At 55.6% G+C, this 12569-nt stretch overlaps 3 protein-coding genes across 3 annotated transcripts; 1 reads left to right on the top strand and 2 right to left on the bottom strand.

Annotated features, from left to right (window-relative positions):
* Positions 1-371: 371 nt before the first annotated feature.
* On the top strand, positions 372-1768 carry LTR77_008390 (uncharacterized protein; the record flags this gene model as incomplete). The annotated part of the gene is made up of 4 exons (XM_064805622.1): positions 372-482; positions 540-667; positions 724-1190; positions 1251-1768. The coding sequence occupies 4 exons, from the start codon at positions 372-374 to the stop codon at positions 1766-1768; spliced, it is 1224 nt and encodes a 407-aa protein (XP_064656082.1).
* A 1380-nt stretch (positions 1769-3148) lies between these two features.
* SAC3 (actin cytoskeleton and mitosis protein) lies at positions 3149-8287 on the bottom strand (the record flags this gene model as incomplete). The annotated part of the gene is made up of 3 exons (XM_064805621.1): positions 3149-7723; positions 7780-7959; positions 8021-8287. The coding sequence occupies 3 exons, from the start codon at positions 8285-8287 to the stop codon at positions 3149-3151; spliced, it is 5022 nt and encodes a 1673-aa protein (XP_064656081.1).
* Positions 8288-8937: 650 nt separating this feature from the next.
* Positions 8938-11216, bottom strand: LTR77_008388 (uncharacterized protein; the record flags this gene model as incomplete). Its single annotated transcript, XM_064805620.1, has 6 exons — positions 8938-8957; positions 9008-10063; positions 10115-10381; positions 10429-10929; positions 10976-11120; positions 11190-11216. 6 exons carry the CDS (start codon positions 11214-11216, stop codon positions 8938-8940), a joined length of 2016 nt encoding a protein of 671 aa, XP_064656080.1.
* Between the last annotated feature and the right edge of the window lie 1353 nt (positions 11217-12569).

Raw genomic sequence — 12569 nt, 5'->3', positions numbered from 1 at the left:
AATTCTGAGTTGTCCGATCGGATGCTCTGGGATGCAGCAATACATGTATTCTATTGGGCTGTGACGTACGTGCATTAACCCAAAAGTCTCAATGCACGTATCCCGACCTCATCTCGCATTGGTCGAATGCGAGCATTGCAACAAAGTGACCACTGCCTGTTTGAGTGAGCTGTCAGCTTCATCTCTGGAATAGCTGCGGCGACACCGCAATCGCATCGCTGGCCATCTCTCACATTTGCCACCACTTCTCCGGGCCTGGGGTTTCCTCATCGCGTTCTCCGCTCAAATACTGCTCTTCGCCCGAGGGCAGCAAAGCGAACAACACCTTTAGACCGAAAGGCGCAAGGTGCCTGAACATAAAGAACACGACAATGGGCGTCGAAGTCTCATACTTCCTAGTCCCAGTCTCAGGCGGACTCCCAATTCAACCGAACAACTCCAACTTTGTCAATACCTACGACTTCGTTCAGAATGGCTTTGAGGTGAGTGGTCAACGGCGGGGCGACTTTAGGACTTCGAATTAACAATTCATCCACCAGTGGGAGCAATGGTTCATGGAACGAGGCGACGGCAACAAAGTCGCATTTCGAAACCGTGCTTCGGGCAAGTATTTGAGAGCTCAAGGAGGCAATGCAGGCAACTATGTCATCACTGGCGAGAAGGAATGGTAAGCATGATCCATCGCAGCCCGTGAAGGTACTTTTACTGAAATCTTGAACTCAGGTGGAGCCTGGAGACCGGCAGCACACCTCGTTCCTACTGGATCAAATGCGAAACTTACCCCAATGCCTACCTCTGCAACCCGTACGGGTCGTATAAATCCCAGAACTTGATCACGGTGTGGGGCAAGCAGGAGATCTACAAGCAGACCATGCTCTGGTACATGTACGATGAGTTGACCTGGAAGCAACATATCAGCTCGAGTCCTCAAGCCAACTTTGCGGGGCCTCCGTCTGAGCAGCAGCAGAAGGCGGCGGAGGTGCAACAGCAGGAGATGGAGAAGCAAGCGAAGGAGTCTGAGGAGAAGGAGAAAGCGAGGCAGGAGAGGGAGGAGCAGTTGGCGGCAAAGGAGAAGGAATTCGCGGAAAAGCAGAAGCAGGCAGAGGTACGGCGGAAGGACTTGGAGAGAAGACAGCAGCAGTTTGAGGCCAAAGAGAAAGCGGCAAAAGAGAGGCAGGAGCAGATAGAAGGTGAGTGACGTTCAGGGCCGTGGCCCAGCCATCACTTCAGGTTTCGCTGACCTTGAACAGCCCGTGAGCAAGCCCTAGCGAAGAAAGAAGCAGGCAAAGGCGACAAGAACTCCGCCAACCAGGTCTCCGAACTTCAGCGTCAGCTCTCCGAGACGCAACGGCAGCTCGAAGAACATAGAGCTGCGCATCACGAGAAGTCCGCTCAAGAAGAACAACTCGCCCGACAAGAGCAAGAGCATGCTAAGACACAGGAGGCGTTGCAGGCTGTACAGCGAGAATTGGCAGACATGCGAGCGCAGATGGCGAAGCGTGATCGAGAACTCGCGTCGGCGCAGCAGCAGAATGCTAGCAAGCCTAGTGGTGTCTCCAAGATGAACGGTCCGTCTTCGGCTCGAGGTGGAATTTTCACAAAAAGCGATCAATCGCCACTTCGCGCTGAGCCGGAAGCGAGTGCCATCAATCGACGTGAGCCTTTGGGTATGAGGACGAAAGGTCCGCGACCAGCGACGCAGAGGCCAGGACCGGCGCGGATTGAGATTCCGAGGGACTTTCAGCGGTTGCCGCGGTTGCGTCCTTGATGGGGTGTTGGAGGAGAAGACGACAAGAAGGGGCTCTGGGGCCTGAAGAGTGCATCTCCACGGTTGACGGGAGCGAGGTTGCGGAGGTTGCTTTGGGCGCTCGAGGTAGGCCTGGACCACCAGCACACCTCTTCGCGTTCGGCATCCACAGGTGCAGTGGCTGTGCTAGTCTTGAAGACTCTTCAGCAGCTGCCGACGACACCATCTGTGTGTGCATGGGTTGGCCGACGCTTGTTGAGCGCCAAAGCTGGACAGGTGCAATGCTCTAGCAACCACAACCACGGGATGTGAAGTATATAGAATGCCCGATGTACTTCCACACCGTATAATTGCATACCTCAGATAGTCGTGCATATCACATCTTCAATGAAAGTCTGTGAGCCCTCAAGCGGTGGTGGGGCATGATCGAACCTCACTTCTCTCGTCTCTCCCACCTCACAATGCTTCCACCCTACCAACACAACAACACTATGGCCACCCTTCTTCAACTCCCAACCGAGCTACGCCTACATATCCTCTCATTCCTTCCAGACTTTCTCCTCTCACGCACGGAAACCGTCGGCGCCAACACCCGCCTCACACCATCAATCTGTCGAACCTCCCGGCAATTGAGAGAAGAAACCCTGCCTCTCTACGCCAAAACCGCCTCCTTCGTCATAGGTTTCGACAACAACACCACGGGAACCCTTACCATAGCCTGGCTCAACTCTCTCGGACCGGAAGCTCTACCCCAAGTCCGCAGTCTGCAGCTCAGCCGCCACTGGGCCCTCTCGCAACCAAGTCGTTGGCAAGGGCATGTAGGATTCTACGTCCGTCTCCAACGAGACGGTGAGGGGTGGCGGTGCTCCGCAGGCACATACCCGATTGCTAACGATATGCGGGGGATGCGGTGGGAGAGTGTGGAGTTGTTGCGGAAGATTGTGGAGGGGAGGTTAGTTGATGGGCGGGGAAAGGAGGGGAGGGGGCTGAGGAGGGAGGACGTGGAGTTTGTGGTCGAGGCGATGGAGGTGGTGGCTTCGCATCCGGTGTCGACGTTCGATACGGAGCAGAGTGAGGATGGGAGGAGGCGGCGGCGGGGGGTTTGGGAGGAGATGGAGAGCAAGTTGGCGCGGCTTGAGAGTAGTGGTGGGCAGGAGGTTGCGGCGAGGCCTTTCTTCACGCCTTACTGAGCGATCGTATGGGGAAATAGGAAGGAATGAGGTGGCTCATCAAAGTTGATCAGAAGTTCTGAGCTCGGCGGCTCTGAATTCATCATCAGGACAAATTATACATAGAAGTTGCACTTCGCTCGCTCATTTCTGTGAGGGACGAAAGGCCATTGCCTCTGGCGCGTAGAGGCATGTCCTCCGATCCAGTAAAACATCCTGTCCAACACTGTCTTCAGTCGCTCAATTCTATTGCTTCCTCAGCCGTGTTGCCGACAGCCTGCAGCGAGGTGTTGCTCGGGCTGTTGGCTGGTGGACTGCCCTCTTGCTGAGCCCACTGCATCTGACCTTGCCCATAGTCGCCTGGCTGCTTATCGTCATAGCCGTAGTCATCCTCCTCGTAACCACCCTCTTCGTCTTCGCTCTCATACTCTTGCATTTCGTCCTCGTCGATGTCTCCGTCCATCGCTTCCTCATCCTCACCACCGTAGTGAGCGCGACCGTCCTGATAGCCCTCTTCGTCCACATAATCTTGTTCTTCTTCCACTTGGCTGTCCCAGCTCGCTTCGTCATCGTCACGCTCGTCATCATTTTGGGCTAATGCGGCGTACGGATTCGCATGACCATACGACTGACCGAGGTCTTCCTCGTCTTCTTCCTCTTCAGACTCATCAAGGAGCTCCTCAGAGGCTTCGCCACGATCGCCAGTGCCATTGGTGAGAACGGGTGCGTTATCGTCACCCTCCTCTTCATCATCCGACAGCAACGACACAGTCTGCGTGGCCGGCTGGGAGTCATGCTGCGTAGCTGGTGGTTGGCCGTTTGGGAATGAAAAGACGTGGTTCTGTCCATGACCGTGAGACTCGCCGAAGGAATTCGAAAGAGCTTGGTTGATCTGAGATGGCTGAATAGTCTGCTCTTGCGGCGGCGAGGGGTGTGAGCCTTGGGATTTCGACGAAGCTGTGGTTTGCGGTGGTTCTGTTATTTGCTCCTTGGGCGGCTCAATGGCGTGTGCTTGCGGCGTTGGGAACTGCAAGCCATGATCTTTAGGTGCGGATGCATCTTGCAACTTCGAGACCTTTGACAGATGGTTCGTTGCCGGTGTCTGAAGGAAAGGATTCTCATTGGACATGTCGGTTGTGTGGTGAGAGAAGGTGATGGGCTCCTGCGAGGTGAAGGACGGATACGACTTTGGCGGGCTTGGTGGCGGTCGAGGCTGGGCGAAAGTCGCGCCTGAGAAGGCCGAGAAGCCATTCGTCCTGGCAGGTGGGTCATTCGTTTTAGCAGGTGGGTTGGGTAGGGAACTCCCAGCCTTGATGCCAGCTCCAAAAGAAGTATCGTCTGGCATTGTGACAGGGTCGGCAGCGCGATCGCTGACACGCGACTCTGGCCTGCTCGTTTCTCTCGATCTTGAAGCCCGAATCTCCCGAGCACGCTCAATTGCACGACCGTAGTGCTCTCGAGATACGAATTTGCTCTCCCTGAGCCGATAGGCAGGGACGTCAGGTCGGGAAGCATCGCCGTTGGCGAGCTGTGATGCACGCAATTGCGCGCCGGAGCGAGCCTTTGCCATCGATGGTGACTCGAACTCATGAGATGACTGCGACTCATTTAAACTGCGTTGGTTCTCATTGTCTCGAGTTACCTCATCCTTGTAGTAGGCTGTGCTTTGCGAGAGATTCTCACGAGCTGCACGTAGACGAGCGAAAAGCTCTTCGTCATCATCCTTTGAGCTGTTCTCCTTGGGCTGCAGAGACGTTTGGCGCATTGTCGACGCTGGGGGTGGCATTGAAGTTCTGCTTGCCAAATTGTCGTTGGTGGAACTGATGAGTGACTGCGGACGAAGCGCTGGTGGCGATGTTTGCGCTGATGTATGTGTGGAGGCCGACATGCGCCGCTTTCTGGAGCCAGCATTGATGCTCTCTTCCACTCGGTTCAGACCCATTGCTTTGAGACGGAAGTACGATGAGGTTGTGGTGTTCTTGGTCGGTGGTGACGTGTTGTCGCGGGCGAAGGCCAGGAAGGCTGAGCGCTTGAGGAGGTCGGCATGTGAACTGTTGACCGCTGTCGATGGCTTTGCAACGCGACCACGGTCGTCCACATGGCTTGCTGTCTTGATGCGCTTGTGGCCCCTCGAAAATATCCCATTGCTCGCATCTGGACCATGAGATGATACTGGCCGCTTGCTGCCGGGACGCGCTTGTTGCTCAGAGCGGGCCGCTTGCTCGTGGTGTGTTGAATGTTGGCGTGTTGGTTGCTCGTGGCGTGCCGTTCGCACGGAGGTGGCACTCTTGGAGAACATGGATCCCATGTTTGACTCTTCCTGATAAGGTTCAATCCCTCCTCTTGTCACAGACGCTCCTCTGCTGCTGGTCGAATCGTTGCCAAGGAAGCTCTCGGTCTCAACACTTCCCCTCTGATGCAATCTTCTCTGTCGCCTCTCTCTCCTGGCTCGACCGGACTTGGCGAGCTTGTGCTGCCAGAACAGATTCCTCCACTTCCTCCCGTACCTGAAAGCCAAGGTCTTGTGACGGAAGTCGTCGGCTATAGCGTTATTGTGCTCTGCTTCGAGCTGCGCCTTCACTTCGATGATCGTTTGCGACACGTGATATCTGATGTACTGATCGAGAGCTCCTGCGACAGGTGCATGGAAGAACTCCGATGCGACGCGCGCAGTATTGGATTCCAGGTCATCAACAGGTGGTGCTGTCGGTTGTGAGAATTGTGAGATGTGTTGGTGTTCGGTCTGCGCCTGTGGACGAGTGGCGCCAGGCTCTTCGGTCGCCGTGAAGGAATTTGAAAGTGGACTTGGCTTCTTCGGTCTATTGTCGTGTGAGCTTGACGGCCTCCTGGTATTCTGCGTTGACGGGAACAATGGCGCGTGATGGTTCGTGTTCGCCGCCGACAATGAGGGCGAAGGTGGTGCCGGAGTGAACTGAGGTTGCGGTGCTTTGACCTCCGGCAAACTTGCTGCTGGCGGCGTAGCGGCGGGAGTAGCCGACGGAAATTGAAAAGTCGCCGGCAGCTGCGATTGCTGAGGAAAGAGCGATGGAGATGCAGATGGTGCGGACTCCGTCTCCGGTTCTTCAGCTTGAGTGCTTGCTGCTGGAGTGCCGATCGGCTGAAAAAGCGACGGTTTCGGCTGAGTCGCGGGTGTATTGAAGCCAGAGAAAACGCTGCTGGTGTCCTTGGGAGGTTCTTGTTCCTTGGGAGGTAGACCCCAAGAGAAGGCAGGCTTCGCTTCATCGTCCTTCTTCTCGGTCTCGGACACGCCGCCAGTGTTGCTGGTAAAGCTAAAGAGAGGCTTTGCGGGAAGCGCAGCTAGTGTCGCGGGTGCCGAAGGCTTGAGAAAGTCGAACAGGCCCCCTGAACCACTGGGTTGTGTAGCTGGCGCACTCTCCGTCGTAGAGCTTGGTTTGGCGAATATGCTTGATGTCTCCTGGGTTCCTGATGGTTTGCCGAAAGTGAAGCCTCCTCCACCGCCGCCGAAAGGTGAGGGTGTTTTAGTAGTCGTGGACGAGGAGCCGTTGCCTAAGAAGCCGTTACTCAAGGGCAGAGAGTCTGTAGCTTTGTCGTCCTTCGCTTCAGGTATGAACAACGACTCCTCCTCCTCAACAGTGCCTCCATTCTGATTTCCAACCCCTGTTTCCTCGGTCTGACCACCTTCTTCATTCGTTATGTCGTCCATGCCTTGGTCCTCTTCTACCTCTTCAGATACCAATCCTCTCTCCTGTGCTTGACGCACAGACAACCCATTGATAACAGCCGGAAGTGTTCTACCAAATCGCTTGTCCTCCACCAGGTTTGTCTTCAATTGGTTTGCCATGTCTTTAGGCGGCGCCGGAAGCGCCCTCCCTCGTACCGTGCTGAGATCCAGGTACTGCTGCCCATCGTCTCGTTCCTTGAATGCGAACCCAAACTTCTCACAGTAGTCATACACTTGATCTGCTTCGTCGAAAGCAAGGATATTGCCAAGCACCTCGATTGTCCAGTCCGGTGTAGCGAGACTCGTATTTGGCCTTGATGTGCGAAAGAGTGCGGCAAGCACAGTCCGACGGATCAAATTGAACCAGATTTCCGCGACGCAGCCCATGAGGTACGATACTTCCTTCGATGCCACCAAGCTCCAAAAGCGTTGCCAATCTTGTCGCGCCACCAAGTGACTGGCTTTATGTTGTTTGAAAGGTCCTTCTGTGTCCAGCACGTTGCAGGCTGCCATGTAGACGTTGAGCGCCTTCTGCACCCTAGTATCCCGAAGCACCTGCCGTGGCCAGGTCTGCATGCGGTCTTCGAGATCAGGGATCGGGTCCTTTATCTGGAAGATGACGCAATATGCGCGGAACTCGGGCTCGTTTGGAAGTGCAAAGCGGCTTCGACAGTCGTCGTAGAACTGCATCAGCGAAAGTAACGTTCGATCGAGCTGCTCCATCTCCTGTTGCCAGTCGTACTCCGGGTACGGCTTTTGTGGGAGTGCTAACTGATGCAGCGACATGATGTGGAAGCGCGCGATCCGCTCGTAGCATTCCACCGCGATCTGGAGCTCTTCGGTCTTCCTCAACTGCTGGATCGAGAAGTCATTGCGCACAGCGCGGGTCCGATCCCAGACAAAGTGGTGCACTTTTGCCAACGATGAAGCATTTGGAATCACCTCGTCGAAAAGGTAGTCGCATGTCTTCTTCAACACCGCTGGCGGCCGTAGATCCGACGGTAGTTGCTCCTCCAGCCCAGCAGCCGCTCTCCGGAACTTCTTCACCATGCGCGCCTCGTCCGGTTCATCGTCTGTCAACGCGTAGGCGGAATGGTCCGGATCCTGGTGTGATATCAGAAATGCTGCCTCTCCATATTTTCTACTTCGATATAACGAACCGTCTCTTCATCCCACACATCTTTCTGCACCACCCTCCGCACCCGCTCGTACTCGGCGCACATATCTTGACATGTTCCCACCAGCGTGATGGCGTCGGCGAGTGTTCGCGGTTTGTCCGGGTCGGCTATGAGGCCTCGTCGTATGGCATCGGTGCGTTCTCGTTCGCGCGCGGCGGTAAGCTAGATTAGATCGAGTCACTATTAAGTCTGGTCAGTAGACCGATGGGCTGGGTCAACGCACCGTTTGAAACCGCTCCTGCCAGCTGCCTTTCGATTGCGCGCCGCCGAATGCGCTCGGCTGCTGCGGAGCCCTCTGCTGTTGGAAGCCATTGTTTGCGGTGCTACCGAACGCGCTGGGTCGCGAAGCTTGTCCAAACCCTCCTCGTGTCGTCGATGAGCCACCTCGCTGCGAAGTATTGCTGTAGACCCGGCCGCGTGTCGTTGATGCGCCTCGACCTCTTCCTCTGCTGGATGGTTGTGGTGTGCTACCGCGCCCTCTCCCGCGCATGCTCTGCCCTCTCACAGACGACATCATCGCCACTGTGGAGGAGTCCGGATTGAGGCGGCATGTGTGAGTGTTGTTATCGGAGAAGCATGGTGCGCTTGTCGAGGTGCTGTCGCGCTTTGTTTAAAGGTGACGCTTCGGGAAGCTCAGAAGTCCATACCATTTAAGCTGCGCTAACCAAATTGGAAGGTTCACGTGATGCTGGCTGTGAGACGAAACTCAAAACATGGCGAAGCCAACTCTGTTCCAACTTCACGACAACATTCACTGCAGACTTTGTACTCGTGAATAGGATGGGACGCATATTACCGAGAGAAGTTATTGTCGCATACCACTATGTACCCACAAAGTATAACCATGCCAAGCAGAACAGAACAGTCATGTATCGGACAAGGATTTTCTCTTCACACATTTGTACCATCATGCATATCATCAAGGCCGTCACATGCCAAAGGAAACCCGTCCTTCGCATTACCCATCATGAAGCGATGTTTTTGGTCGTTATGTTGACTCTGTGGTGTCTCAGGGAATGCCGAAATCGCTGCGTCACATCTTGCTGTTCACACATGGTCGTCGGAGCAAGAGATGCATTCATAACACGTTGCTGAGTCGTTGAGTCGTACGTTCATCATCCGGGCATGGATGCTGCTGATCTACGTCCACGCGCCACCACCTGTCGAATCGTTAGCGGATGTCGAGGAGGATGAAGTCGGAAGTACTTACCAATACCAGAACCATGTCCCGTGAAGCCACGGTGGACAGAGCCGGGCAGTGCAGCTGCTGGGTAGGTGCCGTCCGACCTGTGCTCGTAGTACGGATACTCCGAGACCTCGTTCGGCGGTGGGTGCTGCAGGCCATTATAGACAGCTGGAAGGCCGTGCAATGCTTGATGCGGGCACTGATGGTTCGGCTTGTAGTCGTACACCTCCTGAGTAGCATGCTGCAAAGCGCCGGCGATGCCATACTGCTGCTCTGGCACTGCGAAGCCGGCTGGGGCAAATGGAAGGCCGTTGGGCTCGGCAGCAGGATGTGGTTGCATGATGCCGTTATTGTCGACGACGTAGCGCTGCGAGCCGGCCACGTATGTCGTTTCCAGTGGTTGTTGACATTGTTGCATGCCGTCGTAGCCCGGGAAAGGAGCCTGACCGAGCGGCATGGGCGAGAACATTGGAGTGTTGGGCACGGTGTCGAATTGTGGTTGAGGTACACGGTGAGCTTGGTCGGCATGGAAGTTATGGACCATCCCGTGTGTTGGGTTGGTGTAATCGTGGTTGCCCGGGAAGGTTATTGGGCTTTCTTGTTGATGCCCATGGACAAAGCTGTCATGGGTGTCAGACTGGGCTGAGTTGAAGGAGGCGTTCATGGGTGAGGGCGCCTGGCTATGGACGAAGGTGCCGACGCTGCAGTCGACCGAAGAGCATCGCGGGAACGTCGAGGGTCCGGCTTCGACCATCGAGTGATCGGAGTACTGCCTGGCTATGGCCGGACGCCAACCGGTGATAGGGACAGGGCCAGAAGTGCCTTGCGGTACTAGATCGCGGCTGTAATCCATCTTCTGATCCCGCAAGGGCTTGGGGTGCATCATCCTGCCGCGTGCTGGCTCGACGAGAGAAGCGTTCGACATGTCCTCCACTAGCTGGCCCTGCGGTGACGCGTGGGCGACCACGACCTCGCGTTTGGCTCTCTTCGTCCTGCCTCCGGCTGTGGAGGATGGCCTGGATCGCTTGGTGGCAGTCGTCGGCTCACGCTCATCCGGCACTTGAATCATGGTGTCACCGTCTATCATTGACATTAGCATGAGCATAGGTCAACGACCAAGACCAGCGTTACCCAGTTCGTCCCGAAAATATCGCTCCTCCATGTCAGCGACCTTGTACATCAGGTCCAGAACGATCTCCCGACGCTTCTTCTTCTCCGTCTTGTCGGGCTCAAGGCCATCGAAGAGGGAGACCGGGGTCATCTGCTTGAGGAACTCCGTCCAGCCATAAAATTCGTGGGTGTCGGTGAGGCTCGTCCTCTCCGTGCTTCCGCTCCACTCTCTGGCCTTCTCTGGCGTTGGTCGGAGACGCAACAGATGCAAGCACAATTTCATCCGAGCTAGCGAAGGTCAGCAGTAGGCTGGGTGATATTGGCAGGATGCTTACACTCTTTTGGGATGTGGTCTGGTTCTCTGAACACACAGACCTCCGAGGGCCACCACTCCGGAACCTCTGGGTCCTTGCCTTCCCTTTCCTTCCTGATGCTGTTCTGGTACGGGTAGCGAGCTTGTTTCTTCGGGCAGATGCCCTTGATCCAGGCTTTGGAGATTTGCTTGTCGGCCTGTTGCTGCAGCAGCTGGAGCCGGCCGTACAGGTAGTCTTTAACCTTCTCGGTGTCGGAGACCTTGAAGCTGTACGTTGGGGTGCGCTTTGGCGGGACCTCGTCATCTGTCTCACACTTGGAGGTGTCCGACGACTGAGTCGAAGCGATGCTTCGAGGAGCTGGCCTCCAGTCGTCAATGTTGTGGTGGACGTCGTCCATATCTTGTTGGTTCGGTTGCGGGATGTGGCCACTGAGGGCCGCAAGTCTCGATGATGCGACGGTGCGCTCCGCAGGTCGAATCTGCACCTCCTTCGAGGTGTTCGTATATGCAAGGACTTGATTCTCTAACATCAGTAAGTGGACAAGACGCAAGCCCTCACATTGACTCACCATCGCCTTCGTTGAGTAGCAACTGTCGGCAGTTGATCCCTCCTTCCGTGACAACCTCAAGACCACCGTCTCCAATACGTTTGCAGAGGACGTAGTCATCGTGATGGGGTTCGTCCTTGACGGACCTCTCCGCCTTCTTCTTGACCTTATCGGGGTGTTAGCAAGACCAGGATCTGGAGAAGTACCGCAGCCATTCCGCCATGGAGTTACAAACCTCTTTTGGAATTCTGGGCCTCACCATGTTGCGGTCCCTACTGCTGAATGCAATGATGGGAGGAGGAAGACGGTAGAGGTCGGACTCTGCCCTCGGGTCTGCTGTCAGCTCTAGTTGACAAAGAGCAAAATACAAGACAGTCGCAATCGTCGTTGCAAAACGCACCTACTTCGTTGCGTGTGTCTCTTTGCACTTTTCAGTGCAATGCTCGAGGAATGTGTGGTTGGTAGGTCCACAGCAGAGTCGCTCTGCAATGTTCGACGTCGATAGTCGTTTCAAGGGTAGACGGTAGGTGTGGCATGTGGGTAAGGTAGTGGTAATGTGATAGTGATTGGATGATGCAGTAGGTAGGTACAAAGTATGAGCAAACAGGAAGTCAGAAAAAGCCCCGAAGACTGAAGAAATAATGACGGGGAGTGGATGATATAGCCCAGCCGAGCAAAGCGGCTCAACAGCCGTTGAAACGGTCGATATGAACTGCCAGCACAATCCAGGAGAAACTACCTGGGGATATCCTTGAGCGCGAGATACTCCGAAGGGCAGCGATCTCGAATTGGGACGATGAACCACATCAGATGAAGACAGACCAGAGAACCGTAGCACAGGGTTGTTGCAGCGGCGACCGAGTTCGAGGCGAGGAGGTTACTCGGGAAGCAGTGGCAGGGACGCTGCGCACCTGGTCATCAACTTACCGGTACCGTGGACCGCGCCGTGGCGACATGCTCCCACGGGATCGCATTGGCAAATGGCAGCGCGCGCGAGAGCTTGCGAGAGGCGTGTGCCAGACGTTGCGCAGAAGGACCAGGTTGGAAACGACCATGCTCCTGGCTCCGGCTCCCCGGATAGGCAGTAAGGCCATAGTGTCATGCAGAGCATATTCCCGACAAGAGATGGGGGTCGATCTCCAGATCCAGAGGGGCGTTTCGTAGTGGCTGGCAGTTGAGAGCTGTCGACGAACAATCCGAGATTGCTGGGGGCTTGGGTGGATAGCGGAGCCCACCCCCTAGGCTGGCAGATGCAGCTTGCCCGATGCAAGTCGACTAAAGCTTCTAGAATCGCATGAATGGTGTGTGTAACATGGGTATGGCAAGGGTCAGATCTGCCCGACATCGAATCGACTCTGAGCCGCTGCAGGACGGAAGACGACTACCCGGAACGTGGTTGCTGTCCAGTCTTTTCACCCCACGTCATGAGATACGCGAACGGTTCACTGCCGTGGTGGTCTGGTTGTTTGGTTGTCATCTGCGAGCAACAGATTGCTAATGACATCAGCCTCTTCATGCAGCAGCAATGCAGCAGTCTGCGGGGGATCGTGCTGCAGTACGAGCATCCATCCACGGGAACCTGCCTCTTCTTCAGCACTGCCCAAGCACGAGCACT

This window comes from Saxophila tyrrhenica, assembly GCF_035928015.1.
Source record: "Saxophila tyrrhenica strain CCFEE 5935 chromosome Unknown scaffold_14, whole genome shotgun sequence".
In the NCBI taxonomy this organism is placed as follows: domain Eukaryota; kingdom Fungi; phylum Ascomycota; class Dothideomycetes; order Mycosphaerellales; family Extremaceae; genus Saxophila; species Saxophila tyrrhenica.
This window is presented reverse-complemented; position numbering and strand designations above follow the sequence as displayed.